The sequence below is a fragment of the Rhipicephalus sanguineus genome, chromosome 11 (genome assembly GCF_013339695.2).
Source record: "Rhipicephalus sanguineus isolate Rsan-2018 chromosome 11, BIME_Rsan_1.4, whole genome shotgun sequence".
Classification (NCBI taxonomy): Eukaryota; Metazoa; Arthropoda; class Arachnida; order Ixodida; family Ixodidae; genus Rhipicephalus; species Rhipicephalus sanguineus.
In genome coordinates, this window is record NC_051186.1 from 112,870,756 (window position 1) to 112,891,265 (window position 20,510).

Genomic DNA, 20,510 nt, shown 5'->3' on the forward strand with positions numbered 1-20,510 from the left:
GGAGTATTGAAATTAGTTATACGACATAGTGAAATAGGACTCTGTTTCCATGCCGGAACTTGACAGCTGTCCCATATTTAAAAAAAAAGATGAACATAGTCAACAAAAGTGTACCATAAAGAAAAAAAAAACACGAAAGAAATGGTGGCGAGAATTCGAAATCTCGTTAAGCCGGAGCAGGTTACCGATAGGTGACTTTGGCAGGCAGCTGTCAAAATGCACACTGAAGCCAACATTGCCTTTGTGCGTATGAAGAACAGCACTACTTTTATTCAGCATTCGGTTGTTATCGTTCTGACTTTGCCTTTCTTACTAATGAAACTGAGAAGTGCCGTGAGCGGCCGCAATCATGGCATTGGGAGGAGACGGGAGGGATGTGATTTGGATGATGTGACATGGACATAATAAAGGAACTCTCGTGCTTTAACGATTAACACATTTGAAGGACTCTGATTCCTTTCTTGTTATATGGTTCGCGGCATGTTTTTTAATAGCGAAGCTGTGTAAGGCAGTCGTCATTTGTGCGGCCTATCCTGTGTGGCTCGCTCTGTGTGCCCTATCAGGTATGTGCTACAGAAATTTGGTAAATCCCACTACTCACCACGGGTCCACTAAAAAAGAAGAAGGCAACAGTTAGCCCAACACTAGGGAACGGGAAAAGGCAACGGTGGCTGCGAGAAGACTCCGAAGCGATGGAAGGCCTACGCCAACAACGACCTGCCCGTAGATGTATGAGCGGTACGAACGCTTGGTTTCAGCGCGAGTTTCTGTCTCTGGAGTTTGGACATCCGTTCCGTGCATGTGACTCTCTGTGGTTTAACTCGAATCTCTCTGCGCTGAGAATAAACGGAGAAACAACCTTGCATCACCTAGCTAAAGCCTTGGAAATATACAGAAGCAGACTAGAAAGGACCGCCATCACCTAGCTAAGGCCTACAAACAACCTAGAAGCAACCAGATTAGTCTTCAGAATCGTCCAGTTTCTCTGTATCAAGGCTTGCGCAGCTTAGTGCAAGCTTCGCCATTTTTTTTTTTCATGCTCACAAGACGCCTGTTCAGAAATAATATAGAACTGACGAGGAAGACTTTGGTTTACCGTGAATATTTGTCGAGGACGAGACAGATCCGGCTCAGGGACCTTGTTCCGATGTTGTTATGGTCGTAGAAAAGCGATATGATATTTTCGCTTTTAGAACAAAGGGGAAATCCCCACGACAGAAGCTGACACTCGCTCGGTGGCCAGGCGTATGCATGTATGATAACGAACGATCGAGTGTTAGAAGCGCAAAAGAAGAAAAAAAAAAACAGCAGGTATCTTAACGAGCTAATAGTCTTACAACGTATCCACCGCCTCGCAAAAAGTACTAAAAACAAAACAAACTGGCAATAATGGGATCTTTCGCAACCGTCCATTCTTGCAATGCGGTGCCCTACGCTTGCCGCGGTATACGCACGCCGCCCAAATGTAGTGAAACCCGGACAAGAAGCTGTTGTTTCCTCATTTAGCTACTTCCCAGAAAATGTGCGGGGAGTTCACACAAACGCACACCTACACAGATCTATCTGCTCACCACCTGAATACACACGCATTCACAGACGTGGCAGCGTGGCGTTCGTTCTAGGCGCGCACACTCAGTGCGAGCATAGACGAACGCTAAAACAAAAAGATAAAAAGGTGAGATAGGAAGGGACCACGCCCCGCAACCGCAGGGCCAAACATCGGTGAACCGCGCGAACGACTCAGCTCACCGAATAACTCGCACCTTAAGCAACTCACCCGCTATACAGCTTGCGCACGTGCGTCTGTTAAGGAAGCCGCATTTTTTTTTTCTCGGTGACTAATTCCTCTCCTCGCTGAGAGTCCGGTTGTGTTGCTCTCGCGCAAAACGGCTCTCTCGAAACAACAGCGCCTCGTGTGCGTCTGTCTGTGCCGGAACTCATTTGGAGCTGCGGAGCATTGGCGATGGAAGCCTAGCGCGAACGGGGGCCGCTTACATGAGGCTGCTGCCGGAACACGCAGCAAATTTAGAAACCAATAATAACTGCGCGCGCGCGCTTGAGTAGTCACATGTATTGAGACCCGGCACTTGCTGCTGTGAGCATAGCCAGTTTCATGCATGAGCAGCACCATGTATGCCTGCTTCTTTCCTTTTTCTTTCTTTCTTTCTTTCTTTCTTTCTTTCTTTCTTTCTTTCTTTCTTTCTTTCTTTCTTTCTTTCTTTCTTTCTTTCTTTCTTTCTTTCTTTCTTTCTTTCTTTCTTTCTATTTGTACCACGCTCCATGATGAAGGAAGGAGGGTAAGAGTGAACGATAGGTGTTCGAGATGGATGAATGCTCGTTATAAACGAGCCGCCACATATCCTTTTGCCCATGTTTGCTCTCTGTTGCTTTGTTTCTTTAGCAAAGGCAATTTTCCCATTGCTCGATTCGTCTTTCGAAGGAAGTGATAACGATCGCGGGTTGAGGCCGATCGGTTTTTTTCTTCTCCTTCGATGAGCGCGAGCCGTATGCAATCTATCCGTATCCGCGTGTTTGTAATGGGAATAGAGATTGTTTCGTGTACACCACAGCGCGTAGCGTGGCTTTGCCATTGTGATGGTGTCGATTTCTCTTGGGGAACGAAATAAGTTTCCGCCTCCACGGACGTCTATCCTGAAGCTTTCGTGAACGTTTCTTTGGGACTCGTCCGTTTTATATTTCACGTAGGGCAATTTTGGAATGTAACGAACAGAGATATTCCATGACATCGCTCACGATGTGTAATTATTAGGTTTGGTCGTCTTAGTTTACACAAGTCTAGCCTGCTTGCTTCGTGTATCGAGCAGTTATGCTTTCGACTGCTTCTTCGACGAGCATACCAAGTCTTTTCCATGCAATTTGAGCGTTAAAGATGGCAAAAGTGATAATAAAGGTAAATTTGTCGAATTTAAGGTAATTTTAAACACAGCAGTTTCAATGAGAGCTTAGCAGCACACGCAATATGGGTGTTGAACCCTATAGCATCTGGAGTCCTTGTTTTATAACGTATGACGGAAAAACAAAAACAAAGGAATACTGACACACATTTAAAAGAAGATATCATATGTGTATTCGTTTTGCTCATCGCAGGCGATGAGTGGATTCCTGATGATGATGACGCAAAACGGCAAGCTGCTCTACATCTCGGACAACGCTGCCGAATACCTCGGCCACTCCATGGTGAGTTTACTTCTAATGTCTACCTACATGAAGCTCTAACTTGCTAGAATGCGAAATGGAATTCTATCTTCAGTGGCTGCCTAAACGCAGTATAGGTGGATACTTACTTTTGGTTACACCATACTGATAAATCGAAGGAACCGTTTCTGGCATCCAACAATCAGCTATCTGCTGTTATGTTTTTAACCCTTATGCATAAAAGCTCCTTTTGTCGTAAACATCCTCGTTTCAAGAGGCCTGTGTAATGTAATTGTAATGATAGATCAAAACTAGAGAGAAGTTCAGGGCAAGCTGGAAGCTTGAGGTGATAAGCGGTCGTCATTAAGAAAACGTCGCAGGAGCCGACGCTTCGACCAGCGGCCTTGCCTTCATCAGCGCCGATGTTTTGAGAAGTCGAAATGTTGCAATGGCTCGATCGACATTCTTAGTTTCACGACATCTCATTTTTGTTACCCGAGAGTGCTTCACCACGCTGCCATTCGTTAGGGTTCTTGCACGCAGTGCACTCAGTGCTGTTTACAGCAACAACCTGTCTCTTCTCAAATAATACACGTTAGTCAACTGTAAAGAACACGTACACCCCAATGATGATGCTGATGTGCATAAATCGCTACTGCAAGAGGTATCGTCAGATAGCACGAACTCAGGTCACGGCGCGGACAAAGTTAAACTTCTTAACACTGGCGCTTAAATGGGCATGTGAAAATTGGCAGAGCCACCCAAGCGTTGCCAACAAACTTTATGAAAGCAATGCAAGAAACTATTGAGAAAAACGAGAATAAGAACCAGTGTAGGAAACCACGCTACACGAGATTAAGAAATGCTCTCAGCTATTTGCTGATACAGATGAACGGAAATAAAGTCCTGACAGCGTGCGGTTTGGAGAGCATGCCTCATACGATTGTGGGGTTTATTAAGCCCATGTGTTTGATAATTAAGCATCATCCTCGAAACGCTGTTCCTCATCGGCCCGTCTTGTCTCCTCTCTTAAAGATGAGAATTTAACACGGCTGATGGGCTGACTTAACTCTCACTCAGACACTTGGTAAGCGTGTTGTAAACGATGGAAACAATGAAATGAGACATTGAAATGCCATGAATGTAGTTACTGATTTGATATGTGAAGCGATTTAAATATCCATCGAGGGACCATTTGCAGCATGTTTAGGGGGCGTTGGGCACATAAAACTTTACTGTATGCACAATCAAAGAAGTAAGTTAAAGTTTGAAAAGGTGATACGAGATCGTGAATGAAGCAGAATGGCGAGTAGAAAAAAACAAAATCTTGAAGTAACGAAGGAACTTAACCCACTAACAATGAAACGCTGATAGTTCAGCTTTCGGCACATTCCACGGTTTAAAACGGAGAAGCCCTACGCGACGGGATAAAAACTCACAAGAGTATAGGCGGCTATGTTTTTGCGTTCTTGTGCCGTCGCCTAGCCCTTCAGCACCTTTGAAGCTCTGTTAGAAAGCGTCGCCACTGCTTATAAAGCAACAACAAGCAACAGCGGTGTCCCTCTCGCAATTTGCGGTCTGAACCGACCCCTTGACACCATCTCAGCCACGCCCACGTCACGGCGGACGTAAGAGGACTTGATCTCATTACGCCATCGAAGGGGCGTGGTTCGACGAAGAAGCGTTTTCGTCGAGAAACGCGTCGCGAACCGGACACGACGAGTGCTTGCCACTTGCGAGAGAGAGGGAAAGGATCATCTTCTTCTTCGGTGGCCACTTCCAGACGCGTCTCTGAGAAGGAGGGGGTTATGATCGATAAATAAGGGCGAAGAGACGCAGCAATTAACCGCTTATATACGGCACTGCGAAACGAAGAAGTGAAGAAGCTGTACATAGACGGTCGCTGGTCGTGTGTGTACGCTCAGACGAAGAAGAGCACCTTTCTCCCGTATGAACCCAGTTAATCTGTCCCTCGCCCTCCCAGTTTCCTCCTCGTTGAGCCCTTGTCAGCCGTGGGTGAGACAGAGATTGAGACGGAGGGAGACCGCACACGACTCATTTTCGATAATCGCACTCGCCCCGAGTGGTCTCGCATGCCGTGATATCTGGAATCGGGTAGCTCGGGGACATCACGCCTCGCCTGGTGCGCGACGAATGTTATCGTTGACTAAGCGCTGTTTATGTGTGCTAGCATATCAAACGAACAAGGTAAAACAGCAGTATTCATAAGGACGTGAAGCGTGATGTCCCGCGGCGATACTAATGCGGATGTCGAAGAAAAAAAGATCATAGCGTATTTATAGCGAAGCACCGAGCGCTAGCAAAGGGTATTCACGAGGAACTGCTGCGTGTACATTGAGTTCTCGCGGGGGTCTTGCAGGGCTTGCCTGAGAACGAAAAGAGTCATGTCTATATAATGTACAGTCGAGAAAACGTATATGCAGCGCGAGTGTGTGAGGGCCAGCTTAAGTGTTTTAGTTGCACACCATGGCCTGCCTAAGCCGTCTTGTGTATACACGTTTGTGATTGGTGTTTCGGGTATTACGAATTGATTCGATGACCACCTGCATAGCTTTCAGCTTTCGCGATTGTTCTGATTATTCACAAGCCCGATCGTTTCATGTCGCTCGGCGCAAGTTATAATGTGGCAGATTAAACAACCCCTGTGCTTAAATGTTAGCACGGATGCCAAAGCCGGTAGAAAGCCATTGCGCACAATCGATTGGTGGCTTGTAAATTAAATACTAACGACTATGTAACTGAAGAATTTGTCGAAAATGTGTCTTCTTTACTTTGCTGACCGTGGTATCATCGAAAAACGTAAGGCTCTGCAACACTCTTAAAGAGGCCTCGCTTAAAGTGCTAGCTATAGCCAGGAAGTTGCACGAAAAACGTCTAGTGTCCTGGTTATGAGTAGCACATTAAGCAGGACATTATTAAGGGTGCACTCAGACGCTGTGCTATAAAAATATTGTCTCCTAATAACTTAGAATAAGAAAAAGAAAAACATAACCGCGATTAAATACACAAATATTCTTGTTCACAATTTACTTTTAATATCTACCTGCTTTTATGTCCCATCACACGTATCAAACTTGACGACTGACTGGAGAGTTATTTCAATCCTCTATATACTCAGTATGTATGCTGCGAATACTATGTATCGCGCCTTACGGTTGGCTAAACGTTGCTGTCGGCGATCTGATGTAGGGACGTTGGCAAGATCAACTTACCTCTGAGGCCAATCGATAAAATAAAAGCCCTCAGACACGTGGAAAAACTGAGCCAGAATCCGCACAGCAAACGCGAAACCCTATCTGCTCAATTAATTAAAAGCAACGGAATTACGAAGGGCAAGTGACGTCACTGATCCCCTTCGAACATTCCCTTGCTTTTGCTATACTTTTCAATTACGACACACGCAAAAGCGATCTTGGTGTCGCAGCTACCATGGACTCTGGGCTAACTTGTCGGTAGATACGTTACAAGGCAAGCATCGATGCCCTCCCACGCCGAAGGCTACGCCTACAGAGCGACTATAACTCACGAGATAAGTAAACAGAGAAAAATGTCAAGTCACCTAGCAATTAAGTGCACCTTTTTTTCCTGTATATATACATCCACTTCCTCACGCGACGAGAAACAATACGACGCAAGCCTGTAATGAGTGTAGGGGCGTTAATTAGTAGCGCGAGCTTCGTGCCAAGGCTGCGCCAGCGTGTGGTCGGTGTGCATGCGTGCACACGAAAGACCTGCGTACGCGGGAACAGTGCTCCTCGGAGTATAGAGGGCAGCCGCGCGGAGAGTGGTAATTGAGTTAGCAGCAGATAAGTGGCCTACATACGTATCGGGGACCACTGCAGAACGACACGGCGACAGTCGTTCTTGGGAAAAGAAATATGACCACTGTAGAGCTCGTTCCTTGCGATTCTCGAGAGGTGTGGATGTGTCATGGAAGTCGCTGCTCCGTGTGTCTAAGAAGGGCGACAGAATACTTGGAGTTCATATTTTCCTTATATATATGAGGAGTACATTGATTACACTTGCCGCTTCGGGCAACGTGGAAATGCGAGGCCGATTTGTCTTTCAAGAGAGTATTTGAACAACAGCGAGAAAGCCGGGACCAAGGAAGAGAAGAAGCATCCTTGGTCCTGTGTTTTGCGCTGCTCTTCGAGTACCATACATTTCGACCAGCGCGCCGAGTTTGCCATCCTACTTCAACTTCTAGAGCGATTCTTAAGCGGAATTCTATGGTGCGCAACTAAAAATTTCAACAGTAGAACTAATGATAACACGCTTTCATAACAACGACATATCTTCTAAATTTGGTCGTGTCGTTCACATTTTTCGTGTCGAGTATACTCAAAAGTGTGGTGGCATTGCGCGTCTACTTATATGAAACGAGAGCGCCGTGAAAAAAAAAAAAAGCTGTTAGAATAATATCTGCTTTGGTTTCAGTTCGGCATTTCAAATGACCTGAGGCTGCTGGCTTGATTATGATTTGGCCTTGACGCTTTGGACATATACTGGCGAGGACGAAGTTATAATTGCAGATATTTCTGTTAGTTAACTTATTTTGTCCTCTTAGTTTTTTTTTAATTATTTCATTCCTGTTTATGTTCACGCCTCATTCGCGCAATGCCAACTGGCTGATAACTCAACCACACGGACACGCGAGGAACAAGGCTGTCCACGCCGAGCCAAATTTGTCGCCGACATAAACACATGTCGAGGATGTCGCTACTAGCTACATTGCCAGTCGAGCTCCTACAGAACGTTGCTGCCGGCAAAATTGCGGGTGCAGAGAAATGGGCGGGACGTCTGTGAACGCGCATTGCTTAAAACCCGCCAGTCGTGCCCCGCAGTTATCGAAGCAAAGCAAGGGGTACACCCGGCTGCCGACCGAGGTCGCTCCGCTCGCTCACCGACGCCCTCTGTGCGCTGACTGCTGCTGCCACTGCAGCTACAGTCGCAGGATCGTTAGCGCACGCGAGATGCAACCGAGATACAGAATAAACCAAGCTCTGAGTCAAGCGGTCTGCTTGTGTCTCTGCTGCTGCTGCTGGCACTGCGGAAAAAAAAATGATCCTGCACCGGAGTAGATAAGGTGTCCTCGTTTTCAACGCTTATTCTACGTATAAGTGCATGCTGCTTTGTGGAGGCAGACAGTACTGGATTTGCCGGGAGAACGGAACTGTTGGCTGATAAGTTCCATTACTCACTCTAGTAATTTGTCAAAGTTTACAAGCTAGTACAAGTGTGAAGGTCATTGGGATCGATATAGGCAATCGAATTCAACCGCAACGCATTAGAATCGAAGAGAGATTGGGAAAGAGGAAATGTTTTGTCCATTGACTCATGAAAAAAAAAAGACGTTTCTTAGACTAAGCAAAACAGAGGTGTGAAGGATGGCTTGAGCGGATTTAACAGATCGGTATTTCTATGGAAATTGAAATAAAACAGCCTCTTCAGCCCGATATGCCTATTGCATGCTACTTTTGTATTCGCAGGAGGACCTCCTCATCCACGGTGACAGCGTGTACGACATTATCGAGAAGCAAGACCACCAGGCTATCCAGGCCGAGCTGATGCGCAGCCCGAACCCACTGGGAGTCCTCCACCACGAGCCGGACACGAGGCTCTTCCTCTGCCGCATGAATGTCTCGCGCAACGCACGTCGACAGATGCGCTTCGGTGACCAGAAGGTGAGATCTGGCTCCACAAAGTTTTCCTGTGCGAACCCTAATTTCTTTATGACACAATAGCACTACAATTTTTTATGACGGGGCGCCGAGCAGGTGTGACGAGGACATCCGCGACTCTTATCCATAACAACAATTTGAATTTCGAGTTGCCGCCTCCTTTCAATGCTTGTCTTCATGAAATACAAGAAAACGTTGCTTGTTAGTCAACGCATCCTTCTTCTACGTGTTAATGCTGGGCTATACCATTCACTTTCTGTGCACGCAAACGGAAATCTATTCTCGAATCGGCGTTGCTTCGCCGGGAGTTAACATCGTGCCTCGTGCCATCACAATCCTCTCGCCTTTGCCAACAAGCTCTACGTGTGAGCCTACACGGCATGGACACTTACTGCCGTCTAGACAACGCGCGCGCTACTCTGCTCATTTTAACTTACCGTTTCTCGCTGCCAAGTTCGTAAACGCGGTTTAAGTAACGGAAGCTCCGGGAAGACTACACGCGATGTGACGTGCCCGAACTACTGTAGTACGTGAGGCTCCGCGCGAACGTAGAGAGGCACAGTTCGCTGACAGATCCATCGGGAAGCAACACGCCGAGGCTCCATGGTTCACAGAAAAGACGCGCGTCAAGAGTGTCCGGCCGGGGATTCCCGGGGAAATCGTGTGCGTAGTGTACCCTTCGCATTCGTCGCTTTGTTCCATTAGTGGTTACAACCGAAATCATTCATCCTGGAGGCGCACGGCAGTATCCTATAAAGGTTGGCTTTAACCATAGCGTTTTCATGAAATACGCTGCTCAGTTACTGAGATACTCACGTTTCTATCAGCGCCGCTCGGAAATCGACGTTCCTGTATTGCAGAGATTCGGAACAAAAGTCGTTCGAGGCCACGCTGACTTGCATACCCGCCGAAAAGATATCGTTAAGAGTCGAGCTCTTTCTGAAGCCATGTGCCCACACGCACACTCTCGTTATTCATAAAAAAAAATAACACAACGAAAAAGTAAATGTAACAAAACGACCGAGAAGTCGATATAGAAGATGGGCACATCGTAAGCTGACCCTCGCAGGCCGAAGGGTGATTGAAAGCTCGTTTTCTCCCGCCGCAACCTCGGCCTTCTCACACGCCTCGACAATGGAAGAAACGGAAAGTGGCATCCGGGCGAAGATGCACACCGGCACACATTGTGCTGTGCCGAGCTCGCCAGCGTTCTTTCATGTGGGAGGCGTGTGAGCGTCAGTGTTATGCATACCATTGCGTTGGAACTGGCGTAACTTCTTTTGCTATACGATAGCTGCGGCGGGAATCCGTTCCAAGGGCCGAGAGTGAGTGCGTTCGCAGTAAGAAGATACAGCAAAGCAAAACTTTAGTCATTGCCACGCTTTGAGGCTGTCTAAGGAAGGTGCATAGCTGTTTCATTAGCATCAGGAAAACCTGCGATCACTCGCACAATTGTAGCCATATCGTGAGTTTGAAAGATTTCTTGTTCGAACTGAAGAAAGGTCCTTACACTATGCATACGTTCCTAAGAACATTCTAAAGCCAACGCGAAGTTTGCGAAGGAAATCAAGGGATCAGTTACAACTACCGCTTACGAACGAAAGGCCTCGTGTATGTTGCCTGGTAGTTAATACTTACATGTGCGTTTGAAGGGTGCCCAGGACTGCGCTTAATAAATTTAAACTGACATCACGTCAGTGTGTGCAAAATCATGTCAGAGTTTCATATACAAGATAAACGAAGTATGACCACTACTACATTGCATTTAACTACATGAAAATGGTAATGCAGACAGTGATTTAGTATGCGAGTATGCACATTAGTATTCTAAAAAAAAAGGCGGAAATATCTGTAATGAAGATTTTAATACGCGCAAGGAATACGAAAGCGGCTTACATGAAGAATATGGAACGTTTCTAAATTGAAATAGTAAGATACATAGAAAAGAAAAAATACATAGTGTGCATGCGCACATGCACACTTTGCACAATTTAGAATCAATATACGCTATAACAGTAAATGATCACAGGTCAAAGATCAAGAAAACAATACAATATCGCACCGGTGTCTAGCCGGGTACACTCCTAATCAGGACCCGCTTAAAGTGCTAGATATAGCCAGAAACCAGACATTTTTCGTCTGGTTTCCTGGATATAGCCAGCATTTAACCAGGACATGATTAAGAGTGTAAGGAAGGCAGCTTAGCAAGTGGTTTCGGTTAGCCTACCGGAAACGACGAGCGGCTAGCTAAGCAAAATACTACGCGAAAATACGCAGCCGCGACGTAATAGCCGCCGTGTTTCCCTTCACAGGTACTTACGGCGTACACAACAAGCACGCATCACCAATAAAGACTTGAGCTATGCAGAATTCACATCCGGACTTCTGAAAGGCCAGCAGTACTTTCCGGGCATGAAGGAACGCGTCCGTACGGTTCGGGGCATCTCCGACAGACTCGAGACGATTTCAACGAAACGATCAGCGGTTGCTCTCCTGAGACGACAAGCAACAATGGCTGTCGTAGTACACGCCTGCCTGCCCTGTGGGGCAAAGAGGGCTGCAGATAGGCAAAGTGGTTGGAGGGGGGGGGGGGGGGCGAGCCGCAGACTGGGGTAGTGAGAACGACGTAAAGATGATCCTGCCCCAAAAGAAAAAAACAACACAGAATACAACGTAGGCGATTTGCTTTTCTAAAACTGAGGTAACTGAGAACGAATAAAAAAGTGTGACAAACTCTTTTGTACAAGCCAGGACTTGTATGGTGGCTGCTATAGTCCTGCCGTTTTCTATCCCTGGGAACGAAACAATCTTCGTCCTGCTACTCTTTGGCTGGTATTTTGCTGTTCTTTTGCTTGTCTTCTGCTGTTTACGTGATCATCTTTTGCTGTTCTTGTGTTGGTCGTTTGTTGTGCCTCTTGTGGTAGAGCCATTCCCCGCCCCTCCGGCCAAGACGGCATTGATTTCTCGTTCTGGAGAAGGGAACGAAAGAGGAGTGCTTCTCTTCTTCTTCTTCACGGGCTGAGATGCATCGGCCATCGCGAGCCACTCTTATTCACAGGGCTCCGCGTTTCGTTTCGCTTCTTCTTCATACGAATAAGCAGTGCAGGAATGGAGAGGCGTTCCGCGTATCGGTCTCTCTGTTCCGCTCGGCTGCCCCGAATGACCCTTGTCGCCGGAACTACGTGCATTCTTCTTATTCTTCTTCTTCTTAACTGTGGCCGTTCCAATCTATTGCGATGCGCAGTGTTTGTCGAAGCAACCGTAGCGGGTGCAAAGCGATGAGTGACGGCTGCTAATAGGCTCGTTTCTATACCTTTCTATAGCTGCTACTGTCCGAATGTAAACAACACGTCAATCGAAGCACCGCTTCTTTCTGATTACTCACCTGCTTTGCTGAACGCTGCAATGCGCGCACCTAGTTGCTGTCCCCTTTCCTTCGTATCACTGCGCTTATTTTCTTGAACCAACGAGCATCCATTTAATCTATCCCGTGTCAGGGCACGTCTTGAAGCTTGTTGAGTGTGCGCGATGCTTTGAATGACGTCTTCTGATGACTTTACTTACACGTATCTCTGCGAGATTTGTGCAGCAATTCGAGCACTCGTGAACTCGTCCAGACCTATCTGCCTGTAGTTAGGATAGTGTTGTACTGCTTAGTTATAGAGCTTACACGCTGTGTTTTCATAGCAGAGCGGTCTATGATAATGTCTTGTAGGCAGTGCTGTTGACATAGCTCCAGCATGTGTTTAGGATTTAATGAGGTGCAAAGATTAACAAGGTCGCCTTGCTGCATGAGAGGAAGCTTCAACCGGATTTCTACATGTTTTATTCAAATCCGCCTGATTTTTAGGAGGGGTTGTCGCCTTTAGGTGATGCCGACTGCTCATCCTCAGAAAACGCAATATAATGAAGTCTCCAAAGATGCAAAAGGTCACATAAATGGCCACTCGTTGCCATGGAGCTAAGCTCTCGTATGAATCAATGAAACGCTCATTCCTAAAGCTGCTTGACGAGAAACAAAATACGTAGAAGTGCCTTCTTGCTCATTTGTATAAGCTGTGGCTAAATGTTTACGGGTCTTGTAGACATGCGCAAGAACCACTGCTAGCGAATATTCTCCAACTCGGAAATTATGCATTCCTTGAAATACCTTGATTATTTGTCGTAATGTACATCTTCCTACCTTTGCCTAAGCAGGTTACCTGAAGGTACACTATACAGAGAGTTTCATGAAATGTGTCCAACCTTCTCAAAAAATCAGGAAAATGCGATATTTGCTCGGGGCTTTCAGAATTGCTTTTTCTGTAGCGGCAGGAATCTTAAGGCAGTTAATGACATCATTTAGGGCAGTAATTGAGAAAGTTACAATAATTAACTTTTTAATTAGTGGAGTTAGGTGACTTTGTCAAATTGGCGAATTGAAGTTCTTCATGCAAGGAACCCAGCCGAGCTTTGAGATTTCGAAAAAGCGTCCTCTAGTAATTGTTGTGGCGTAATGAAATTCAACGAAATGCAACGGCTTTCAACAGCCAAAGCCATCGAATTCGGTTGAATTTCATTACTTCGTAAATGTTACTAGAGGCCGCTTTTTCGAAATCTCAATGTTGGGATTGGTTTCTCGCACGAAGAACTTCAATTCCCCAATTTGACACAGTCACCTAACTCCACTAATTAAAAAGTTAATTAATTTAACTTTCTTAATTACTGTCTCAAGTCATGTCTCTAACCATCTCAAGATGCCTAGCGCTACAGAAAAATTCATTCACTCATATTGGACGTCTTAGAAGGATATCGCAGTTGCGTTCTTCCGTGTTTCTGTTTAGGTTTCGCCATTGAATTTGGTTGAATTTCATTACTTCGTAATTATTACTAGATGCCACTTTTACGAAATCTCAAAGTTGGGTAGCGTTTCTGGCACGAAGAACTTCAATTCTCCCATTTGACACAACCACCTAACTCCACTAATTAGGAACTTAGGAATTAATATAACTTTTGTAATTACGGTCTCAAATAATTTCTTTAACCATCTTAAAATTCCTACCACTGCAGAAAAACGAATTCTGAAGACAGCAATCAAATATCGTATTTTCCTGATTTTTTGAGAAGGTTAACACATTTCTTGAAACACCCTGTATGCCTACTATGTTCTACATATTTGTGGCGGTTTTATTGAGCTCTCATTTCAAACTTGCTTTCCGCAGGTGGTTCTGGTGCAGGGCCACTTCGTGTCGTACCTGCCGCTGTGCAGCCGTAACGAGCCCGTGTTCCTGGCGACGTGCACTCCCGTGGCCATGCCTGAGACGCGAGAGTGCGTCGTTCAGGGTTCGACATCCGTGTTCACCTCCATACACTCCATGGACATGAAGTTCCTACACCTGGACAGAAAGTGAGTACTCAGACATCTTGGTACTACATCAGTTGAATTCTCAATGTAAAGAATACCTAAATTGTCAAGGGAGAATTGGTGCCGAAGATTCTGAACGATCATGAACTCTAAACGAGTGATTATACGGCTTTATATCGGTTAATTAATAAGGGACAATGTAAATTTTCTCACTGTACTTATTGTTCCAGATCGCCACTTTTATACACCTGAAAGAACCTTTAAAGTTGTGATGAGGTTTATTGATGTAAGGAGGTCGCGACGAAAAGGGACCGTACGCTAACACAGTGCAAGGTTGGCAAAGGCGGCACAGGCTCTCGCGCAATCAGAACGCGGGTCGTCTTTCGTCCTCTTTCACAGGCGCATACTCGTTCGTGCATCTGCTCCACTACAAAGTTCATAAGCTGTGACGCAGGCAAAGGAAATTCAGCACATCTTGCGGAGTAAGTGTGATAATTACACATCATACTTGAGAAAACGAATGACGAGAACTATAGTGGATTGTTCACGCGTTCCATCCATTGTAACTATAAACGGGAGTTCATAAATGACGACCAGATGTGCAAAGCGATGAGCTCACAAGAATCATTCTACTGTTCACACTTTTTATGTCATGCATTTTCTAGAGGATAAATAAGCCACGGCGCAGTCACGTGTGCATTGCACGAACCTTATCACCAATTAATCGTAAGTCAACCCGCTACTACATATTACATTGAAAGCTTTGCTTACTAACTAAAATGAATAAATGCATCGGAACTCTGCTGTGAGTACTTATTGTGGCACAGAAATGTTTGATGAAAAATGATATTTAGAAGATATGTCGCATGAATGACAATTTAAAAGGTTGCTGGGTTCTGCACCCGAAAGCTGAAATCAACGCACGTCACTGCAGTGCCGATGCTTCCTCTGCGGCCTGAGTAGATGTTCCAGTGGGGCCACAGTTAAGTCTAGTATTCATAACGCGAAACGCTATTCAATACGGCGAAGTATTAGCCACATGTGTCTCGTTTCCTTAAAGCCCAGTTGATCCCAAGTGAAGCGCTATTCAATGGTTTCACTGGAGGTACGCGTTGATCGAGTACAGAAGGATGTCCCGAAGGCAGGTAGACCCAGTGAACTTCAAGTCTTCTTGAGTGCCGAGTGCCTTTTCTGATTCGTGTGTGTAACGATGCACATTTTTTCAAGTGAAAGTGAAGAATTTGGTTGGTTTGTTGCTTTGATTTCTTAGCCTGCTGTAATTGTTCAAAACCAAGAATTCGATAGTAAGAATCCCTTTGGAAGCCCTTTTAGCCGATGGCATGCACGTTATAATGAAATAATTTTTCACATAAGTAAACAGTGTCTGCGAAGAGATATTTTAAAGCAAGTTGAACCGGCAGAAAGCCAGCCTGGAATTAGAATGATCACTATCCTACGAGCATAATGTTGGTTACTTTTGTATAATTTATGTATACTGCGAATTACCCGCGCAGGACATGCAGTGACAGTTACCATAGCAAATGGAGTTTCTATAAGTGGATCGCTGGTTACGTGCTACCCCGAACTAGTCGCCTGCATATCTTTTATTATTGCCATTTTAAGAATTACATCTTAACAAGCATGCGGAAACAGTAGTAAGAAACCCGGCTTTACATTTTGATGAAGCAATCTCGTCACTGAAACGAAAGAAATGATCTACTTCCTTCAGAACAGGGTGAGCAGCCTCGCGAGAACTAGAAAAAAAAAAAAAGCGTCCGAGTAACCGAGTAACGCAATTACAACTGCAAAGAATCAGATACATCTTCTCGCTTCCGGACTACCGCAGAAGTCTTGCGCTTTTCGACACGGCTGCGCTTCCGCTTGGAGTGAATGCCGGTGTCAGCGTCAGAAGAAAAGCAGGAATTCCGTGCAAAATAGGAGCAGCCTGCGGAAGTCTGAGGTGATCTCATTTACAGTACCATAGCTGAGAGTTTACGAGGGAAAAAAGTGCTTCAAGATGCGCTATAGCCTCATAATGCGAGGTACGAGGAAACTGATCCATATAAGATGTTAGCAAGAAGCAGGTGACGAAGCATATCTTATAATCCGCCTTGCTGCTGCCAGGCTTTCACTCACGACATAGGACGCGAATGAATGTGAAGTCATCGGGTTTTGTAAAAAACGCAAATGCACCACAAAAAGAGGGAAATACACAGAAGCTCATGTTCCGTTGCTATTTCTGCCTTTGCTGCGGACGCTCAATAGGAAATTTAGGTATTGGAATGATCGGCACAATGAGGACTGAAAATTGAACGAAATGATTGAGCAGCTGCAAAATTTGGTGTAGCTGATTGAGATTTGGGGGTTGCTCTGGAACCCGATGCCGATTGACTTCGGGAGCCAGAGAAACGTGGCAGTTGATTACAATTCAGCATGCCGGCTATATCAAACTGTGCTCGATTGATCTCAGCCCGTATGCATTTTGCTTATCAGGATGCGATGGCTTCGCGTTGCAGTACGCAATCTCTGCAGTGCTCTTCGTCGCAAAACACCTACTGTGGTCCTGATGTTATGGTCAATTGGGTTCTCCTTGTTCATGCCCACTTCTACTCTGTCCTAGAATAAGGCTCAACCACTGTTGTAGTATTCGTTGGGGAAAAACTTGAAGACACTCTCTTTAAAAAAATCTAGAAAACAGTATGACATTTTTTTCCCATCTGGTTCTGTCGTTGGTAGGCCAGTCACGGTCTGCCGACGTGTCGGGAAATCAAACGGAGCAACGTACAATCCCGCACACCTTCCTTTGCCAGACCCAAGCTCAAGCAGGTCGTCTAACGAACGGTTGAGATGAAACAGTCCCGTCGATTCGGAGCTCTCTCTTAGTTTCATGTCAGCTTTAATGAGGCGTGCCGCTTCGGGCCTTTTGATATCGAAACCTCCTCTATGACGTCACATTTCCATGACCCTTTTTTTATATCGAGACCTCGCGTTTTCATCTGCGTATCTTTCTTTTTATTGTTTCAACTGCTTTACTTTTGAAGCGGGCGTTTTATGGAGCATACGACCTCCCTGCGCTCCTTGCCCGCTTTCTAAGGAACGCGACTCGTGATTCTCGGGTCTGCAGCCGCAATAATACCCGTGTACTCAAAGCGGAGAAGAAGCTGCAAAAGGGAGCGACGATGCACGCGTGCCCCATGCACGGCCCGGGGCAGCGCACCTAGAAACCCCATAAAAAGTGGGAGTAGCGGCAGCCCAGCTGCTGCGCTCTGTTACAGTGTGTCGCCCCGGTATACATACCGGCGTTTGTCGAGGTCTTCTTTTAAAAGCACGAACGCCAACGGCACGCCGTCCTACAAAAAAAAAGTTAGGTGTGTGGTAGTGGGTGGCTGCTATTGTGCCCTCGCTGCGTATGTGCGTGTGTGTGTGAGTACGAGGAAGTGATTTGCATTTGAGAAGAGGCTTGCCGACGAGGCATCCTCCCTCTTCATTGGCGCCAAGATTTACGGTCCTCGTACGCTTCGCGTTTAGCGGCCCGACGCTACGGTGCTAGAACGTGAGCCGTGAGTTACGGGGCGTAATTAGGCGGCACGAGGCGGACCGAGTTCACGCCGCTAAGGAGAGCGCTAAATTGAAGAATATTTGTGTGGCGCAAAGTTTAGTTCGAGCGACGAAGGATACAAACTGTCTCGTCTCTTTGACGTCCGCGAGCGAAAGACTGGCCAAATGTAGGTATACTATTCAGTCCTTGTTGAGCGAATTCCAGGAAAGGTTTGCGGAGTGACGAATGTGCTGCGAGCCAAACAGGCCATAGCCGTAAAGTATGACGCGGAGTGGGAACGGGTCAGTAAGCCTCGAATATCGTAGCAGGGAAAATGGAAAGGAAAATTGTAGCTGTAACCTTAAGGGACAAGAAGAGAGTAGCGCGGGTCAGGGGAACAAAAGGGTGTTAAGGACATCTTAGTCGAAATCAGTAAGAAGTGGGCATGGGCATGGGCATGTAGCGCGTAGGCAAGATAACCGGTGGCCATTAAGAGTAATTTACTGGATTCCAAGAGAAGGCAAACGTGCGAGGGGGAGACAGAAAGTTAGGCGGGCAGATGATATTAAGAAATTTGCGGGTATAACGAGGCCGCAGCTAGCATAGGGCCGGTTTGGTTGGAGGAACGTGGGAGAGGCCTTTACCCTGCAGTGGGCGTAGTCAGGCTGATGATGATGATGTTTGTAGACAGCTTTAGGTACCGCGCTCGTTGGCCCCCATTTTGTAATTTTATTAATGAAGTTGGAAAGGAAAACCAAGGGACACAATAATTATATGTTATGACGAATACTTTGTGTATTTCAGATTAAGTACGTAACAGCTTTTATTGCAGAAACAATATTGCAGAGTCTACCTGTCGAGAAAGCTATATCCTAGCAGTGACAAAGAAGGCGATTGCACAAAAGAGAAGTTTGAAGTGACTACTCCTCCAGGTTTAAACATTACGCATTGAGTATATCTACTGCACCAAGCGATTGACGAAGGAAGCTCTATGGCAAATCATGAACGGCCTCCGCTGAGTGAATGCTTCCTTTTGCCTCCAAAAAGCTACCTACACGGTAGTACGAGAGGAATGCCATATTTCACTTCATGAAGCCGAGTCTCACATTCGTCCATAAATTCTGGTCCTTGTTACCTGTAGTGTATCTTATTGCCATGAACAGAAAAGAAACGTTCGTCGATGTGCCGGCCGATTCGCGAACGAGAAAAATGGTTCGTGTCTAGTTTGCTATTCTGTCATTACTGCATACGAGTTGTTTGAATATCACTTGCCGCGTCGAAGAAGCCTCTTTCCTAAAGTTATAATCGGCCCGCGCACAGCGGTAGCTTCAGGTAGGACTGCCGTTGGGTATAAGCGAATAACGTCTACCCAACAGTACGTGCAGAGAAGCTTTTTGCAAAACTGGCTACTATGCGTGGGCATATATCTCAGGCACTTTGACCGTGCACTCATACGGCCTGGTCGTGATCATTGCCAGCCCAACTCGTGATCTCGTCTACCGCTCTCATCGTCTCCTAGCTGGCCTGGTTTGCCCGTAGGGGAGGTGTTCCTCAGCGACGAACCGAACTTGTTCTACACCGGATCGATCTCGAACAAGACGAGTGTGCACCACTCGTTGCACCGGGGAAAAAAAAAAAAGAAGCGGGTGCTCACGAATTTGGCTCGGACGCTTCGCGCTGTAAATCAAAATCGCGAGTACAGCCGGCCCCACACGCGCAGTACGCACCCCACGTGCCCTATAAAGGCCCTCCAACGCATTCTTTGTGAATCTCATCCTCTGTGGCGCTCAGGAGTAACTGTTATTAGGAGATGGCGTGACGCAATTAGAAGGCCGTTCTTCTATAGCTGATGATGCGCTCATCTCGGCCTCGCTTGGGTGGCACGTCTTCGTGCGGTGTGCTACTTACGTCCGTTGACCCGCTCCAGTCTTGCTTATAGCAGCTCGCAGGTGAACGCGCTTTACGGATCACCATGAAAGAATGAAGATCATCCAGCCACAGAGGCAACGATCGATCACCTACTTGGGACCTGTCCGGGCCTTCACAAGGCTCGCACCCGCCACCTACGAGGCCTTGACTACCGCCCCGGTCGACCACCCGACTTAACGCGCTGGACGCACGGGCCTTTGCATCGACAGCTCCTGGCCTTTGTCAGCGAAACTGAACTCTTTCTTTTTATTTAACTTATGCCGTAGGGCATACTGGCGCCAATAAAAAAAGTGAGAATATAAAACGTTCCCATTAACACCTGCTTTGCATCTAAATGCTTGAATACGGCGCACCTTGCCGACCTTTGGTGTAGAAGCATAGTAGTTGAGTACCCATACGCTTCGCAGGGCCTTGGTCTTAAACCTTCAGCAGTGGTGCGTCAGAGGTCTTTGAAGAATCACTGGAGAGAGAACGCGCCCTAGATACTTCAGTGCAGTGCATTCCTTGATGCGGAGGTGAAATGACGAGTGAGTTCTATCGTCCTGCAGAGTGTGGCTGTAAACCTCACTGCTCAAGAGGTCTTTCATACAGTTCTAAATGCGCCAGTTGCAACCGCCAGTATATGCTCACCATCACCGCCATTATCATCAACGTTAGCCTATTCTACGTCGACTCAGTGGCGAAGTTATCCCCCACTGATCTCCACACCACCCTGTCTTGCGCGTGCTGATTACATTCTATGCCTGTCATTTTTTTTAACTTCATCACCGCGCATATTCAGTCACTATCCTCGACTGCATTTCCCATCCCTGTTCTGCCATCAAGCCATTGAACGTGAGCT

The 20,510-nt window shown here is 46.4% G+C and overlaps 1 protein-coding gene across 2 annotated transcripts in view; it reads left to right on the forward strand.

The window, feature by feature from the left end:
- The window catches only part of LOC119375328 (uncharacterized), a 127,239-nt gene that overhangs the window by 93,250 nt on the left and 13,479 nt on the right, over positions 1 to 20,510 (forward strand). For both annotated transcript variants that reach the window (XM_037645505.2, XM_049411031.1), the window contains exons 4-6: positions 3,109 to 3,198; positions 8,667 to 8,861; positions 14,060 to 14,244. In XM_037645505.2, the coding sequence (XP_037501433.1) occupies positions 3,109 to 3,198; positions 8,667 to 8,861; positions 14,060 to 14,244 (470 nt within the window). The remainder of the gene's footprint in view (positions 1 to 3,108; positions 3,199 to 8,666; positions 8,862 to 14,059; positions 14,245 to 20,510) is intronic.